Raw genomic sequence first — 19,181 nt, forward strand, 5'->3', positions numbered from 1 at the left:
CTTCCTTTATGTGGGGAGAACATAGCTTTGTCAGTAGGCTAAGCAGAATGAGTCAGGAGAGCCAGGGAAATTGCTATTGCAGCACAGTTAGAGTTGAGGCCATGTAGACTGAAGATGGTGAAAGGGCCATGGTGGGACTGAGTGTCAGTGAGGGGTAGCCAGAGGCCCAGTGAGTCAGTAGTAGTTGGCCGAGTATGCGGTTGTTTTTTTTTTTATATATATATTTTTTAAATTTTTTATTTAAGAAAGGATTAGTGAACAAAAGCATAAGGTAGGAGGGGTACAACTCCACACAATTCCCAACACCCAATCCCCATAACCCACCCCCTCCCATGGTAGCTTTCCCATTCTCTATCCCTCTGGGAGCATGGACCCAGGGTCGTTGAGGGTTGCAGAAGGTAGAAGGTCTGGCTTCTGTAATTGCTTCCCCGCTGAACATGGGCGTTGACTGGTCGGTCCATACCCCCAGTCTGCCTCTCTCTTTCCCTAGTAGGGTGTGACTCTGGGGAAGCTGAGCTCCAGGACACATTGGTGGGGTCTTCAATCCAGGGAAGCCTAGCCAGCATCCTGGTGGCATCTGGAACCTGGTGATTGAAAAGAGAGTTAACATATGAAGCCAAACAATTTGTTGAGCAATCATGGATCCCAAGCTTGGAATAGTGGAGAGGGTGTTAGGGAGGTACTCACTGCAAACTCTAGTGTAGTCCTGCTTTCAGGTATATATTTTGCAGTAGTTTATGGATACGTGTGCACATAAGCTCTCTCTCATAGAAACTGGTGTATATCTAGGTTATGGGACTTTGTTAGAAAGTGAACTACCTGAGATGAAATTAGAGTGTACTATTAAAGGAAAGGTCTCACCCGAGTAATGAAGCTGAAGGGTTGTCATTCCACACGTGAAATCTCTGGATACATTCTGAGGTGAAGCATGTTGAGGTAGCAATCGTTGCTTTGGTTAGGTTGTGATCGGCGGATGCAATGTTATTTGGTTTGGATTGGGAGATGCATATGGGAAAGTGGGCCCTATCCAAGGGTTCCAGGACTGGGGGAAGTAGGGGCTCTATAGTGAAGATGTGAGGTTCCTGCTGTCTTAGGGTTCAAAAAGACACTCAATAGTTAATATTATCATCACATTATTTGTTAATTGGGTTAACTTTGAAAAGTCCCTTTGTTATGGTTTGCTGGACAGTACCCAGTATCTTGTATATAGCTGTGCTATTGGAAGCTTCTAATCTACTTGGTCTAGGCTTTTGAGAGAGTCCGCATATCAAATACATAGCCTATATATTAAAAAGATTCAGTTTGTCTTTTGAGAAACTTTGAGACATACAATTGATTTCCCCCTCTCATATTAATTAGCTACTGATTTATATGTCTACATTTTGCTAGGAGTGTACATAAACACCATTCCCACCACCAAAGGACTGTGACCCATCCCTCCCGCCCACTCCCACCCCCCACTGGCCCAGGAAGCTACATGCCTACCCCTCACCACTGGGTTTTTACTTTGGTGCCCTACTTACAATTTGATCAGGTCCTGCTTTTAGTTTCCCTTTCAGATCTTCTTAGTCAGCTTCTGTTGATGAGTGGGATCATCCCATACTCATCTTTATCTTTCTGACTTAGTTCACTTAACATAATTCCTTCTAGCTCTGTCCAAGATGGGTCAGAGAAGGTGGGTTCATTGTTCTTGATAGCTGCATAGTATTCCATTGTGTATATATACCACAGCTTTCTCAGCCACTCATCTGTTGTTGGGCACCTGGGTTGCTTCCAGGTTTTAGCTATTATGAATTGTGCTGCTATGAACATAGGAGTACAGACCTCTTTTTGGTTGGGTGTTATGGAGTCCTTGGGGTATAACCCAAGGAGAGGAATTATTGGGTCATATGGAAGGTCCATGTCTAGCCTTCTGAGAGTTTTCCAGACTGCTCTCCACAGAGGCTGTACCAATTTACATTCCCACCAGCAATGTAAAAGGGTTCCTCTGTCCCCACATCCTCTCCAGCATTTGTTGCTGCTGTCCTTTTTGATGTATGCCATTCTTACAGGAGTGAGGTGGTATCTTAGTGTTGTCTTGATTTGCATTTCTCTGATAATCAGTGACCTAGAGCAGTTTTTCATATGTTTGTTAGCCTTTTGGATCTCCTCTGTGGTGAATGTTTTGTTCATTTCCTCTGCCCATTTTTGGATGGGGTCATTTGCTTTTTTGCGGCTAAGTTTGCTGAGCTCTTTATATATTTTGGTGATTAGTTTCTTGTCTGATGTCTGGCATGTGAAGATCTTCTCCCATTCTGTGAGGGGTCTCTCTGTTTGTTTAATAGTTTCTTTGCATGTGCAGAAGCTTTTCAATTTGATGTAGTCCCATTGGTTTGTTTCTGCTTTGGTCTTCCTTGCAATTGGGTTTGATTCATCAAAGATGTCCTTGAGGTGTATGTGGGAAAGTGTTTTACCGATGTTTTCCTCTAAGTATTTGATTGTTTCTGGTCTGACATCTAGGTCTTTGATCCATTTGGAGTTGATTTTTGTTTCTGGTGAGATAAAGTGGTTCAATTTCATTCTTCTGCATGTTTCAACCCAGTTTTCCCAGCACCATTTATTGAAGAGAGCCTCCTTTTTCCATTTAATCCTTTGGGCCCCCTTATCAAAGATTAGATGCCCATAGGTGTTGGGATTTACTTCTGGGCTTTCAATTCTGTTCCACTGGTCTGTATGCCTATTTTTGTTCCAGTACCATGCTGTTTTGATAATGATGGCTTTATAATATAGTTTAAGGTCTGGGAGTGTGATGCCTCCATTTCTGTTTCTTTTCATTAAGATTGTCTTGGCAATTCTAGGTGTTTTCAGGTTCCAGATAAATGATTGTAGTATTTGTTCTATTCTCTTAAAGAAGCCTGGTGGAACTTTGATGGGTATTGCATTAAATTTGTATATGGCTCTGGGGAGAATATTCATTTTGATGATATTTATTCTTCCAATCCATGAGCATGGGATATCTTTCCATTTCTTGGTATCCGTTTCTATCTCCTTGAGTAGCGACTCATAGTTTTCAGTATACAAGTCTTTCACTTCTTTGGTCAACTTTACTCCTAGGTATTTGATTGATTTTGCTGAAACAGTAAATGGGAGTGATTTCTGGATGTCTTCTTCTTCAGATTTAGTGTTTGCATAAAGAAATGCCACTGATTTTTGTACATTGATTTTGTAGCCTGATACCTTGCTATATTGCCTAACAACTTCCAGTAATTTTCTACTGGATTCTTTAGGTCTTTCTATGTATACTATCATATCATCTGCAAATAGTGAGAGCTTGACTTCTTCCCTTCCAATCTGTATTCCTTTGATTTCTTTCTCTTGCCTGATTGCTATGGCAAGAACTTCCAATACTATGTTGAAGAGTAACGGTGACAGTGGACAGCCCTGTCTAGTCCTCGATCTGAGGGGGAATGCTTTCAGCTTCTCTCCATTGAGTATGATGTTGGCTGTAGGTTTGCTATATATAGACTCCACTATCTTGAGGAATTTCCCATCTATTCCCATTTTCTGTAGAGTTTTGAGCATGAATGGGTGTTGGATTTTGTCAAAGGCTTTCTCTGCATCTATTGAGATAATCATGTGGTTTTTGGCTTTGCTTTTATTGATGTGATGAATGACATTGATTGATTTACGGATGTTGAACCAGCCTTGCATTCCTGGGATGAATCCCACTTGGTCATGATGAACAATCTTTTTGATGTGTTGCTGTATCCGGTTGGCCAAGATCTTGTTTAATATTTTGGCATCTATGTTCATCAGAGATATTGGTCTGTAGTTTTCCTTTTTTGTTCTGTCCCTATCAGCTTTTGGTATCAGGGTGATGTTGGCTTCATAAAAGGTGGAAGGGAGTATTCCTGTTTCTTCAATCTTATGGAATAGCTTAAGAAGTATGGGTATTAACTGTTTCCTGAAAGTTTTGTAGAATTCATTTGTGAAGCCATCTGGTCCAGGACTTTTGTTGTTGGGGATATTCTTAATAATGGTTTCAATTTCTTTGTCTGTGATTGGTGCATTTAGATTTTGTAGTTCTTCTTGGTTCAGCGGTTTTTTTTTTTTTAAACAGGGTCAGTGAGTAGGGCGGGAGTGTTGAGCTATATACTTGTGAAAGGCTTCTTCCAGTGACTTCTGTAATACTTATTTTTTTTAATGAGAGAGAGAGACACCAGAGCACTTCTCAGCTCATGGTGGTGCTAGGGATCAAACCTCGGGCTGTGGTGTCTCAGGCATGAAAGTCATTTGCTTCACCATTACTCTGTATCCCCAGCCCTTCCATTGACTACTTCTTCTCCTCTTCTATTTTTTTTTCTTTTTTGCCTCCAGGGTTCGGTGCCTGCACTATGAATCCATTGCTCCTGGAGGACATTTTTCCCCCTTTTGTTGCCCTTGTTTATTGTTGCTGTTGTTGGATAAGACAGAAATGGAGAGAGGAGGGAAAGACAGGGGGAGAGAAAGACACCTGCAGACCTGCTTCACTGTCTGTGAAGCCTACCCCTGCAGTGGGGAGCGGGGGGGGGGGGGGATGTCTTGAACTGGGATCCTTATGCTGGTCCTTGCACTTCTGTGCCATGTGTGCTTAACCCATTGTGCTACTGCCTGGCCCCCTCCATTGACTTCTTAAAGGCACATGCATGTTCCTTAGCAGCTCTAGGTAAACACTGTGCCCTGGGGTGGCCAGCAGGTCTCTGCTCTTTGCTTGGTCATGGGTCTAAGATTAGCTTCTCCCTCCCCACAGGCAGCTTTCCTCACCTCTCTCTAGTCTTCTAAGTGTCACTGCAGTCTGCCCACTGCCTACAGCCAGGCCACACTACCTCAGGGCTTCCTTAAAAGCATTTTCCCTACCTGCTATATTGTGACTTGCAAGCTTCTATCCAATATATCTATATTCTATCCTCAGTGATGTGTGATTAAGCATTGACTCTGTTATCTGGCCCTGCCTTAAATACCCAAGCAAGTACCCACTCTGGAAAATTGGTTTTCTGGGCAAAGGGACTTCTCAGGAAGTCTGAGCCCTGGTTAGATGAAAAGGAATGAAAAGCAGCTATACTTGGAGGGGAGGGAGGACACTGGACATAGGAAAGACTGTCATGTAGGTGATCTAGAGTTTGAATACCAGCCCTTTGTCTCAACAGAACAGTTGTATTTCCTTGGGCAAAAGGGTCTCAAACCCCTGGATTCCGAGTGCCCCACCTGCTATGTAAAAGACCAGGCTTAAATAGTCCTTAATATCCCTTCATGTTTTAACATCTTTTTTTTTCTTATCTGAGTTGAGAATAAAGGCAGCAAGGTTTGTAAAGCAGTCTAAGTTGTGCTTTTCTTCAAATAACTGTAGTATGTAACTTCTAACTAAATTCAGAGTCCAGTGGAAACACATTCTGCTGGCGCTAGGAAAGGAGGAAGTAAGAATTGTTTTCAAATCGATGGTGAGAGCTGACTCTGGACAAGGCTACTAACCTCTAGAAACTATTTGAACAGCTGAACCTGTACATCTGTAAAGGAGGTTACTATGTTTTCCATCATTAGTCACAAATAGCACATGCCGAATATAATGGAAATGACAAGTATTTTTAATTCTTAACAAAATTTCTATACATATATATATATGTGTATATATATATATATATATATATATATATATATACCTGCTAAGAGTTTAATGATAAATGCGTACCTGATTTTTTAATGTCTCCCAGTTCTGTTTTTATATATTCCAGCAGTGCATGCATCTAGGAAAATAATCTTCCCAAACTCAGCCAGGGACCACTCCTAGTCAACTGTAGGTCTAACCGTTTTCTGTCAGTTAATAAAAACTTGCCTTTTAATTTCAGTGTATATCAATCTTATTCACCCCCAATACATTCTTTATCTCTTTTCTACTTTCAAATATCATTGTCTTGTACTAGTGTTTTAGACCAAGCTGAACATAATCTATGCAGTTCACACAGGTATTTCCTTTCACCAACTTGGATAAAAGCTTTACATCGTACTTTGATTGACACAGTGCAGACTGCCTAAATTAAGGAAAAATAAAAATCAATCTAAAAAACTTACTATAGATGCTAAAGACCATCCTTTGTTCATGAGAAGACAAGCAAATTACAGGCAGGCTGGAGATTGAAAATAAATTTTGCCAGTTATGTTCTCACAGTGCTTTTTCTATCAAATTGCTCTTACCACCATTGTCACACATTTGTAAAATGACTCACCAAGATTTCAGGTATAAAACAAAAAGTAGAAAGAACATCGTTGGGGTGGGGGGAGCTTGGGTGGTAGCGCAGCATGGCACAAAGTGCAAGGACGGGCGTAAGGATCCCGTTGGAGACTCTGGCTCCCCATCTGTAAGGGGATCACTTCACAGGCGGATTAAGCAGGTCTGCAGGTGTCTGTCTTTCTCTCCCCCATCTGTCTTCCTCTCCTCTCTCTATTTTCTCTCTGTCCTATCCAACAATGACATCAATAACAATAACCACAACAATGATAAAACAATAAGGGCAACAATAACAAAAGGGGGAAAATGGCCTCCAGGAGCAGTGGATTTGTAGTGCAAGCACTGAGCCCCAGCAATAACTCTGGTGGTTAAAAAAAAAAAAAAAAAAAAAAAACGACATCGTTGGTCCTTAAAGATGGAATCTTGATCTCATGAGTAGCATTTTGTTGGTAGCAAACCCAACGGGCCCTATTAAAATAAAAAATAGTTTGCTAACAGTCAGAGAAAGATGGGTTTTAGACAGTGAGTACATTTCAGTCTACTTGAAGGCTAAATATTACTACTCCAAGGCTAAATATTACTACTCCAAGGCTAAATTCTACTCACATTACTTGTGACCAGAATATAGGGAATAAGAGGCAAACGCCAGTTCCCACATCGTCCAGGGTCATCTTCATTTCTGGGGCAGCAGGGTGACAGCTTGAGCCTCCCCAGTCCACTCCAGATGGAGTGGTAAAGGTAGCACTGCAGCTCTCCACCCTGCTCGTGTTCTGTGCTCGGCACTTAATCTTCTTAGCAGATCAGGTTGGATCCCTGACTAAAATACACACTGAAAGGGAGAGAAGGGAAGGCAAGGGCCAAACAGTTGATTATAACTACAGCAACATTAGGAAGCTCGGAGCATATTTACAAGTAAGGGACACTGTATCTTTAACTTATTTTGTTAAAAAAAAATCATGTATGACTCTTGCATCACGTGTCATAGACTGAAATTCTTTTACTTCAGAGGGAATCTCACATTAGAAAGCAATAAAATTTTGAAGAAATTAAGACTTAAAATGTCATTTGAAGGCTGAAGAGAGGTCACTGGGTAGGTCATGTGCTCTCTGCACGGGCAACTGACCCACATTTGAGCCCCGGTAAGTACCATGTGGTAGTTGCTGTGGCACCAGACTGAAGGCGGTAACGGGGCCGAGTGTCAGTGAGGGGTAGCCAGAGGCCCAGTGAGTCAGTAGTAGTTGGCTGTGTGGTTTTTTGCTTTTTTTTTTTCTTAGCAAGGTTAGTGAGTAGGGCGGGAGTGGTGATCTATGCTTGTGAAAGGTTTCTTCCATTGACTTCTAATATTTTATTTTTAATAAGTAAAATATTTATTAAAATATTTAATATTAATTTAATTTAATATGTATTTAAAATCTTTAATATTTATTTATCTAGGGATTGAACCCGGGACCATGGTGTCTCAGGCATGAAAGTCATTCGCTTCATCATTATGCTATCTCCCTGGCCCTTCCATTGGCTTCTCCTCCTCTTTTTTTTTTTTGCCTCCAGGGTTATTGCTGGGGGCTTGCTTGGTGCCTGCACTATGAATCCATTGCTCCTGGAGGCTATTTTTTTTTCTTTTGTTGCCCTTGTTTATTGCTGTTGCTGGATAAAACAGAGAGAAATAGAGAGAGGAGGGTAAAACAGAGAGGAAAAGAAAGATAGACACCTGCAGACCTGCTTCACCACCTGTGAAGCAACTCCCCTGCAGATGGGGCGCTGGGGGGCTTGAAATGGGATCCTTATGCTGGTCCTTGCACTTCACACCGTAAGGGGGCGTGCCCTTAGCCCAATGCACTACTGCCTGGCCCCTCCATTGACTTCTTAAAGGCACATGCATATTCCTTATGCTTTCAGCTAGTTTGCCAGCCCCTTTGCATTCGGAGACAGGGAGACAAACACCACGGCACTAGAGCTTCCTTTGGTCAGTGCTGGGAAACGAACCCAGGCCCTTGTTCATGTGCATGTGCACTGAGCCACTTAATTTTATTCACTTTATTCTTCCATTTATTATTACTGCACTGACAATAATTCATTCATTGTTCCTCCATGAGACAGGCTCTAACAATCTTAGCCCAATTTTAATCCATATATATATTTTTTGAGAGTGAGAAAGAGAAACCAAAGTATCACTCCACCATCCACTGAGTGCTGATGGTGCTGCCCATGGGGCTCTGGTGTGCTAGGAATAAAGCCATGGGCTCTGGAGCCTTGCTTATTTATGCTTTGCCTACTGTCTCTAGGGCCCCTGATTTTTAAATAATATTTATTAGATAAAGACAGAGAAATTGAGAGGGGAGGGGGCATAGGGAGAGAGAGGGGTGGTGGAGAGACACCTGCAGTCCTGCTTCACCACTCAGGAAGCTTTCCTTTTGCAGGTAGGAACTAGGGGCTTGAATCCACACACTGGAATGTGAGCACTTAAGCCACCACCCACCCACCTTCAATAGTTTCATTTTAGCTTTGCATCTCCTTATGGACCTCCACTCATATTGTGGAGTACGAGGGGCTAAGACTTCAGCATGAGTCTAGGGACTGGGGAGCACAGTTCAGCTGGCAGAGAGCAGTCAAAAGACTGTGTGTGTCACTTACTCCCTATCTGAAATTTCTTGGACAGTCATAATTTGACTCTCAGTCCTGTGCCTGGTGGTGGGAAACAGGAATCATCTATGTGGAGCTGAGTTAGCCTTGCCTTGTCATGAGATGGACAGTGGATGGTGGCCCTCCAGCTTTTGTCAGGAAGGTGCAACCTTTTGCTCTACCAGCCAGGAAGGATACTCTAACCCCTACCACATGATGGGAATTAATAAAGCTACTTTTGCAGCTTTGACTTTTCAGTAGCTACAATATGAAGAGGGAGGGAGAGGGAGAGATTAAGTTTAATATAGCTTATTTGACCAAATAGACCCCAAGCAGTTGATCTTTCTAATAAGTAACCTGTGTCAGGCACAGCTGAGATGGGTTTTTATTTCTCTTCGCATGCTAAGGCTTGAACACAGGCTCTACCTCCGATGCTTGCAGCACTTTTTCCCTTGGCCTGGCTATGTTTCAAGCACGCTGCAGCTACCTGTGGCTGGTAGCTACTGTGCTGCACAGTCCAGTGCTGACATTTTAAGACATTCCCTGGGGCAGCTGCTGCCAAAGTAGTAAAAAAATAATTAGAAGCCCCTCCAAATCCAATTACACCTCCACTTGTGAAATACTGTAAGAAGCCTCTTTGTTTCCTTTGAAATAGCCAAGTGAGGCGTCTCCCTAACAGAGCCGGGAATACACATCACACAGATGGCAGGCAGCCCGTGGGGTTGAGCCAGCTGTGCAGGTAGCTGTGTGCAGGGACATGCAGGGGACTGGGCTGGGCTGTGTGAGAAGCTGGCAGGCAGACTGTAATGTCGGGAAGTATGCCTGTCAGCAGGACCCCTTCCTTAAGAACTTGGTTTGGACACCACACTTGGGGTGCTGGAAGGTCTCAGGGAAAGGGCAAAGGAACACAGGACTGGAGCCTAGGGAGGGATCTGGGAGAGATTGAGAAATGAAAGGAATCGGTCAACTTCTTATGGGTGGGGAAAAGATGGGGGTTTGGTCTCAAGCCAACAAACAAGTCCTTGGAGCATGAAGGAGTCCAGGTAGAGGTCTGACCTGGTTGGTTGATGGATTCATCTATTGATCACAAAAATTTGGTGTCAAAAAGAATAAACAAATCTCTCCTCTACCATTTTACTAATCAGTCTGCCTCTTCCATCGGCTATTTTTATTTTGCTGACAATTTTTGCTGTACAGTTCCACTGCTCCCCAAGAGCTGGCGTGCCCATGCTTGTGTTCTCTTTCTTGAAGGTCAGAGAGAGGAGAGACACCACAGTATTGCCACTCATGAAGACCCCCCCCCTTTACATGATGCTCCTATGTACGTGGTGGCCAGGACCTCAAACTCAGGCCTTCACACACAGTCAAGTGTGCACTCTACCGAATGAGCTATCTCTGATCCTCAGTCTTTTAAAAAATCGCAACATTGATTTACCTTTACCCTCCTGAATGCTGGCTGATTTTTCAAGGAGCCATTCCTCTGAGTAGGTTCATCTAAATAATCTTCAAGCGAAGACATGTTACTAGCTAAGCTCCAGACTGAAACTCCCCATGAGAAAGGAATATATCATTTTCAGTCTTCTCAGCCTCTTCAGACTGTGTTCTCCAGAAAGTTTTGCACTATCAGGGCAGTGCTAACTCCAGTGCATATGACACAAAGCTATGAATAGATTTGGTCTATAACAAAACAGAAGTAGAAAACAGAAGTGTCCCAAAAAGAGAAGTATGAAATGGAAAGGAAAAAAAAAAGGTAAAATATTCATAGTCTTCCCTACAAATTAACTGACTGTCTTTGAAAAAAGCAGTCTAATTCTTTGGGTCATTTGGTCATTTACATGTGGATTTTCCTTTTTTTTTTTTTTTTTTTGCCTATTTTGCTCTGATGATTAATGAAACAAGAAAAGATATGCTAAATTAAAATTGAAAACTTTTTTCTTTATTTAGAACCAGCACCTCCAAAGTCACTTTTTGCTGTGAATAAGACCCAGACTTCAGTGACTTTGCTGTGGGTGGAAGAGGGCGTAGCTGATTTCTTCCAAGTCTTCTGTCAGCGAGTTGGCCCTAGTCAGGAAGCAAAACTTCAGGTACTGTGTGTCTTGATTTTCCTTTTCTGAGCTAGTTGCCATTGAAGCTATTTATCTGAGCAAAATGAAAATCTTTATCTTTGAACTAGACAAAATGAACTAGAGAAACTTTGCTCTCTTGTGTGTTGGTGATGAAAATTAACATGCTTAAAACAAACCCAAAATATGTCATGAGAACCAGTTTACCAAAATGCAAAGCTTATCTTCCTAGTTATCTTTTGTTCTCAATTCTTTTTTAATATTTATTTATTCCCTTTTGTTGCCCTTGTTGTTTTATTATTGTAGTTATTATTGATGTCATTGTTAGATAGGACAGAGAAATGGAGAGAGGAGGGGAAGACGGGGATAGAAAGGTAGACACCCAACTCCCCTGCAGGTGGGGAGCCAGGGGCTCGAAACGAGATCCTTACACTTTGTGTCATGTACACTCAACCTTCTGCGCTACCACCCAACTCCCTTGTTCTCAATTCTTAACTCATCCTAGGTCACAGTAAGGAATTGCAATGATTTATTTTTCCTACAGGCTATTAATTTGATCGAAGAGATGAAGACACTGCTATATAAGATGTAATTTAACAAATATGAAGTGTTTGCTAGTTATGCTAAAGATGCCATGTACAACACAAATGGTGAAATGAATGCTTGTCTCAAAGTTTCCATTTAGTTGGGGAGATTATAATTTGTGGAAAAAAACTAACCTAAAACATGGAAGCCACATGAGAGATCCATGTCACTAAGAGAACTTGAAAAAAGGGTTCATATCTGATGTAAAAGAGGTAGTTGATGGGAGTTGGGCAGTAGCACAGCGGGTTAAGCGCAGGTGGCACAAAGTGCAAGGACTGGTGTAAAGAGGTGGTTGATAAAGTTTTAGAATCACAGAGCAGATAGGATGGACTATAACTGTCCACTAGATAAAAATAAATGAAAGGACAGGAATGAAGCAGTAGCTCCAGGAAAAAGTCACACACACACAAAATATATTTTACAAAGAGATGGAAAAGGGCAAGTTTGTGACTGATGACCCCAAGTACAGTACATATAGAATATAAATAACTGACAGTTTTTATGTAATCAAATTCATGAGATAAGGGGATAATGGATTGCTTCAAGTACAGATCTTTTTTTACTGAGTAAAGGTAATTTGTTTTGATCCTACCCAGCCCCCCTTCCCCACCCCTTTTTATTTTGTCATTACCAGGGAGAGAGAAGAAACCACAGCACCAAAGTTCCCACCACTGTGGTAGCAGCTGGGCTTGAACCTGGGTCACACACATTTCAAAGCAGTGCACTATCCCAGTGAGCAGAATTTCTGCCAGACTGAGTCCTTTAAAAATTTTTTTTATTTATTCATAAAATAAAAAATACCGACAAGACCATAGGATAAGAGGGGTACAAATCCACATAATTCCCACCCCCAGAGCTCCATATCCCATCCCCTCCCTTGAAAGCTTTCCTATTCTTTATCCCTCTGGGAATATGGACCCAGGATCATGATAGGGTGCAGAAGGTGGGAGTCTGGCTTCTGTAATTGCTTCTCCACTGGACATGGGTTTTAATAGGTTGATCCATACTCCCAACCTGTTTTCTGCCTTTCCCTAGTGGGGCAGGACTCCAGAGAAGTGAGGCTCCAGGACACATTAGTGAGGTCTTCTACCCAGGGAAGTCAGGTTGGCATCATGGTAGCATCTACAACTTGGTGGGTGAAAAAAAATTAAGATATAAAGCAGAACAAGATGTTTTAATAATCAGGAACCTAAAGGTAATAATATAGCAGATAAGATTTGGGGTCTTCATTTTGGAAAAAGCCAGTAGGTCTATTTTAGGTATATTCCATTCTAGAGGGCCCATGATTTTACTAATTTTTGCCTGAACCTGACAGCTAACATGGAGATAGACCAAAGGTACTATCTGGAGAGATGGTGTCAGAGTTGGAAATAGGACTAGAAAGCTTGATCAGGGAAGAAAGTAGCTCCCAACTATGGGAAAAATATATAAATATGGGTAACTGAAAAATCCCACCGATTTGATCTGGGGCCCACAGTGCAGGAGTGTAACCTCTCCATCCCTGTAGATTTGAGCCCCTATTCTGTGGTCGTAGCTAGGAAGCCAAACTGATTCCTATCTCCCTTTTGACTCATTTTTCTACACACTTAAGTCTTTTTGATCTGTACTGAATAGGTGATCTATTTTCTGTTCTAAATAATTTTTTTAGTAGCTGCTGCCAGCAGTTAATTTTCTACTTTGTACCTCTCAGTGATGACTCTTTCCAGGAAAGCAGTGGCTAGGCAGCAACTTATTACAGATTTTGCTTAGAATCACTCTCTTACAGGACAGTGAGAGCCAGCAGTGGAAATATGAGAGTAATCCCGGAAATATGAGTCACCCCTGGTGACTCTCAGTGATTTAGGCAGGGATGTTCAGATCCTTGTTTTGAAAAGACATACTGTGTCGGCTCATCTTTTTATGTTGTACTTGTAATTAATCTTGGTTAATCTCACCATTATTGTATTATGTTAATCGTCTTCAAATTAATAGTTTGCTCTGCTCAAGAATGTGCACTGGAAGGTGGCTTAGTGGTAGAGCACAGGATTTGCAGGTGTGAGGTCCAGGGTTTGATCCTTGGCACCATGTGTCTGGAGCAAAACTCTGATTCTGTCTTTTATCAAATCTTGAACATAGGGTAGTAGGAAATTTTTATTTTCATATTGGCTTTGAAGACTATGTTTTAGGATTGCCATTCATGCAATTTTAATTGTAATAAATATTTTAAATTAATCTATATATTTAGTGATAGGGGAGAGAGGAACAGAGCACCACTCTTAATTATGGTATGTCAGGGACCCAACAGGAGACCTTTTGTTTACAAGTCTAGCACCCTAGCCACTGAGTCACCCCTTTAAAAATGTAATGCAGGGACTATGCAGAGGTGCACACCATTTAGCAGACATTACCATGTGCAAGGACCCAAGTTTAAGCCCTCGGCCCCTACCTGCAGAGGGATGCTTCACAAAGGGTGAAGCTGTACTGCACCCCCCCCATCTCCCTCTCTGTCTCTCTTTCCCTCCTCCCCTCTCCCTTCCCCCCCCCCCCCCGTCTCCCCTTTCCCTCTCAATTTCTCTCTGTCCTATGAAAGAAAGGAAAAAATGGCCACCAGGAGCAGTGGATTCATTGTGTAGGCATCAGGCCCTAACAATAACCCTAGTGGCAATAAAAAGGTTCTTTGTGTATATGCAATTAAAAAAAATGTTCAGAACATGTCCACCACCCCACCAAGTTCCATTTTGTCTCTCTGCTCACTCCTCCCACAACCTTCCCTTCAGTGATAACACTGTCAAAATCCAGGATTTATTTATCTTTATTTTGTTTGTTCATTCCTTTGTCTATACTTCACATATGACTGAAATCATAACAGTATTTTTCCTTTCTGACAGATTTCATTTTGTATAAAGATCCCCTCAAGTCCTACTCATGTTGTCATAAGTAGTAAGACTTCATCTGTTTTGCATAGCTGTGTGTAGGAGTCCACTGGGTACATAAACCACATCATCTTTATTCAATCATCCTTTGATGGACACTTAAGTAGTTTCCATATCTTGGCTATTGTGCATCATGATGCAGTAAACATGGTGCTCATCTGTCTTTCCAAATTAGTATTTGCACGGTCTTTGGGTATAAAGATGACTGACAGGCACATGAAAAAGCATTCGGCATCACTTGCTAATTGGGGCTAATTGGGGAAATTCAAATCAAGACCAATGAACTATTATCTCACATCTGTGAGAACAACCTATATAAACAGCACAGGACACAGGTGTTGGTGAGGGTTTGGAGACAAAATTGGATGTACTTACAGTAAGAGGGAATATACATACACTGATGCAGGAACTTTGTAAAACAATATACAAGTTTTTCAAGACATGGGAACAACCTTGTGATACAGAAATCCTCCTTGTAGGAATCAAAGGATAATAAGGAATGTTGTTGAGAGCACAAGGTCATTAAGTCTTTGGAGCTGTTTAAAAATGACAAAGCAAGGGGACCAGGGAGTGGTGCCACCCAGTAGAGCACACAAGTCACCATGCACAAGGACCTAGGTTCAAGCTTCCGGTCCCCACCTTCAAGGCAGAAGCTTCACAAGTGATGAATCAGTGCTGTAGGTGTCTCACTTTCTTTCTCCTTCTCTCTCTCTTTCTCTTTTCCTCTCGATTTCTCTACCAACTAAAATAAGTTTTCAACTCTGCTAGGTTGGAAAAGGGTGTAGGGTAGCAACTGTCTACATGATGGTAAGGAGTAGAAAGTGTAAGTAAATGGCAACTTTTCAAAAGCTTTGAAAATGAAAAAGCAAGAACAAAACATGACTTCATGAGCCAACAATTCATCTGCTAGCCTAATCTGTCTTTACCTGTCTTAATAGGTCCACCCATAGGTTTTGAATATTGCATATGTATCTGCATAAATAGTAAAAATATACTAAATATATGTGTATATATATGTTTGTGAAACTGTTTATAGTATATTTTTCTTTTACAAAATAACAATAAAAAACAGCAGCCACTTAAACATTGACCAGTAGGTGTCTGGTTATATAAAGAAAGTATGTTCTTTGATCTGGGGAGGCAGCAAAATGGTTTTGCAAAAAAGGCTTTTTTGCCTGAAGCTTGAGGTCACAGGTTTAACTGCCAGCACCACCATAAGCCAGAGCTGAGCAGTGCTCTAGAATGTCTTTGTCTTTTTCTCTCTCCCCCTATATCTCATTAAAGTAATAAAATATTTTAAGTAAAGAAAGTATATTCTGGGAGCTGGGTGTTGGTGCACCATCTTGAGTGCATATTGTATTAAGCCCAAGTTACTGCACAAAACCTGGGTTTGAGCCCCTGCTCTCCACCTGGAGGGGGGACACTTCACAAGTGGTGAGGCAGGTCTGCAGGTGTCGCTCTCCCTTTCTCCCCCCCCCCCAATTTGTCCTATCAAATGGAAACAAATAAATGGCCATCAGGAGCATCAGGAGCAGTGGATTTGTAGTGCTGGCACTGATCTGCAGTGACTGGAGGCAAATAAATGTTTTATTTCAATGAATTTCCATGTAGCCCTTAAAAAAAAGAGAATGAAACAACTTCATCTGTGCTTCTGTGCACAGAAAACCAGAATATACTGATGAGTCAGGGGAAAAAAATATAGAATGAAAGGTAAGATATAGCATGACTTAACTTTTTAAGCTATACCTAATAGATTCACCAATCCATAAGTGGGAAGAGGGGGGAAAAGGGGGCGCTGTTTTCATGGGAAAGAACCTGGTGGAGTAAGAAACTGGAACAAGGGGCAGCGCAGTGGGTTAAGCGCACATGGCACAAAGCGCAAGAACTGGCTTAAGGATCCCAGTTTGAGCCCACCTCCCACCCCCTGCTCCTCACCTGCTGGGGGGGTCGCTTCAGGGGCAGTGAAGCAGGTCTGTAGGTGTCTATCTTTCTCTCCCTCTCTCTGTCTTCCCCTCCTCTCTCCATTTCTCTGTCTTATCTAATGACAGCAATAACAACAACAATAAACAACAACGGCAACAAAAGGGAAAAAATGGCCTCCAGGAGTAGTGGATTTGTAGTGCAGGCACCGAGCCTCAGCAATAACCCTAGAGGCAAAAAAAAAAAAAAAAAAAGAGGAACTTGGAACAAAAGGAAGATTTTAATTTTTTTATTTGTGTATATTATCTAACTTTGAAAAATAATTTTACAAACAAAATAGGAGATATAATCTCACCTTGTTTTCATCTCCAGGAACCGATTTTAGTGTCTTCTCACGTGGTGACTGTCTCCAGCCTCCTTCCAGCCACTGCCTACAACTGTAGTGTCACCAGCTTCAGTCACAACAGCCCCAGTGTCCCTGCCTTCATAGCCATCTCCACAATGGGTAAGCAATGAATAGGGATTTGGTGTTTTTGAAGGTTACATATTTCCAAATTCCCCTTAAGTTTTCTTTTAAAAATGTAGTCTCTCATTTTAGGTAATGGATTCCTTTTTAATTTACATTTTTCCCCCTCCAGGGTTATCTCTGGGGCTTGGTGCTGGCACTATAAATCCACTATAGATCCTGGAGGCTATTTTTCTATTTTATTTTTCTATTTTATTTTTATTTGACAGGACAGAGTAATTGAAAGGGAAGGGTGGTTGGAGACAGGGAGGAAGTAAGAAAAATACATACAGACCTGCTTCACTGCTCGTGATGCTTCTCCCCACCCTGCAGGTGTTGAGCAGGGGCTCAAACCCAGATCCTTGCACATGGTGATGATGTGCACTTAGCTGAGTGTGCCACTGCCCGGCCACCCACTTTTAGTTTTCTTATTTTTGATAGGACAGAGAGAAATTGATAGGGGACAGGGATATAGACAGGGAGAGAGATGGAGAGACATCTACATCATTCCTGAAGCTTCCCCCCAATAGGTGAGGACCTGGGGCTTGAACTCAGGTCCTTGCACGTAGTAATCCATGTGCTCCCCCACCCGCACCACAGCCCTGCCTTTTATCATTTTAATAGACTCTGTATCCCACTGGGGGAAAAAAATCCCAAATTTAGGCATCAGGGAGCCTTTCATTTTAATCCTAGACTGTACTTCCTGCCTTTTGACTTAGGGAAAGGTACTTTCTTAAAATTGTTCCTTTCTGGTCTATACAGCTAGAATAATTAATGTTATGTCCCTTGCCAAGTAGTCTTAATGCTTAGGATTAAAGTGCCCAATGCTCTGGCCCAGGCGGTGGCATTAGTTTTGTCATCCAGAGCCTCTTCAGTGGGAGCCACCATACACCCAGCTAGTGGGCTCCATATATCTTAACATTGGCCCTTGTGTCACTGATCACATAACCTGCTGGTTATGAGGGTCAGAGTAGGAATGTTTCCAGTCTAGCAGCAAGTGAAAGTAGGGAGATGAGAAGTCAATGAAATGTCTAAGGTAATATGACTCCCTTGTGTTTTCTGAATCTCCCGTTTTACCCTCCTGTTTGTTAGGATCTGAGTTTGCATTATATTTTCCTCTGTACTGGATTTATTTTTATTTCTGTGACAGTGGTTATCTCTTGAGCTTCTATATTCAATGATGTCTAGAGTGAACTTTTTTGAAGTTTTTTCTTTTTATATATTTTCATTTATTTTGTATAGAGACAAAAATCAAGAGAGAAGGGGGAGATAGGGAGAGAGAGATAGAGACATCTGCAGTGCTGATTCACCACTTGTGAAGCTTCCCCCTACAGGTAGGGCCTACCGGGAGCTTGACCCTAGGTCCCTGTACGCTGTACACTGTGTGTGCTCTACCAGCTGCACCACCACCCAGCCCATTGTTTTTCAGGCTTAATAGAAGGTAAAAAAAATCACAAGTGAATCATCTTATTTCTGTAGCCTTTGAGACCTTTTCAAGTGGGCTTTAATTTAATGCTTATTATTCCTTGTTAGTACAACCACCAAGAAACAGTAATATTGTTCAATGTATTTACAATTGAGGGAAATGAGATCAAGAGAGACTGAAAACAAAAAAAAAAACAGCTTCCCTCAACAGCAGTTATTAAATAGGTGAACTTGAGCAGGTTCTTCTGATCTTACATGTTGTCATCCTTATCATTGAAATGTACACTCTGCTCATAAATTGGTGTTATATTTGTCCAAGTACTGCAAACCTTGAGGGCATTCTACATGCCAGTCACTTGGCTGGCTCACTTTTTTTTTTAGTTTTGATAAGGGGTCTCTGTAATGTCCTGCACTTCTGTGTAAGGTATAAATTCCATAATAGGCCTATTGTTTTATAAATTAAAGGAAAGGGCTACAACCCCTGTTCTTAAGGGGCCTACAGCTTATTAATAGGTTTAATGTCTTGAGTTGTGCAGATGGGAAACCTCTCAGCATATGATTACAGAGCATCAGAACGCCTGCTCCTAGCTATGTGTTAAGTGCTGCAGCAGATGGTAGCGTGCTAATGCCTTTTTCATATACATTATTAGTTGTGATCAGAATGTACAGTTGTGCTTTCTGACTTTAAAGTCATGGACATAAAATAAGAAGCTGCCAATCTTTCCAGCTTCTGAAAATGTTCCAATAGCGATAACACATGATCATGACATCTAGATTCTTTAGTTTTCAACTGAACTTTAACTTTATTCTACAGTGTATAATTTTTCCTTTATGAGAACATTCCAAATGTATAGATCTTAGGGATGGACTCAGTCCTCCCAGGTACCTGGACACCATCAATTTACTAAATG

General features: G+C 41.6%; 1 protein-coding gene across 2 annotated transcripts in view; it reads left to right on the forward strand.

Annotated features, from left to right (window-relative positions):
* The window catches only part of PTPRO (protein tyrosine phosphatase receptor type O), a 284,837-nt gene that overhangs the window by 216,959 nt on the left and 48,697 nt on the right, over positions 1–19,181 (forward strand). For both annotated transcript variants that reach the window (XM_060194429.1, XM_060194430.1), the window contains exons 13-14: positions 10,805–10,944; positions 16,713–16,845. In XM_060194429.1, the coding sequence (XP_060050412.1) occupies positions 10,805–10,944; positions 16,713–16,845 (273 nt within the window). The remainder of the gene's footprint in view (positions 1–10,804; positions 10,945–16,712; positions 16,846–19,181) is intronic.

The sequence above is a fragment of the Erinaceus europaeus genome, chromosome 7 (assembly GCF_950295315.1).
Source record: "Erinaceus europaeus chromosome 7, mEriEur2.1, whole genome shotgun sequence".
In the NCBI taxonomy this organism is placed as follows: Eukaryota; Metazoa; Chordata; class Mammalia; order Eulipotyphla; family Erinaceidae; genus Erinaceus; species Erinaceus europaeus.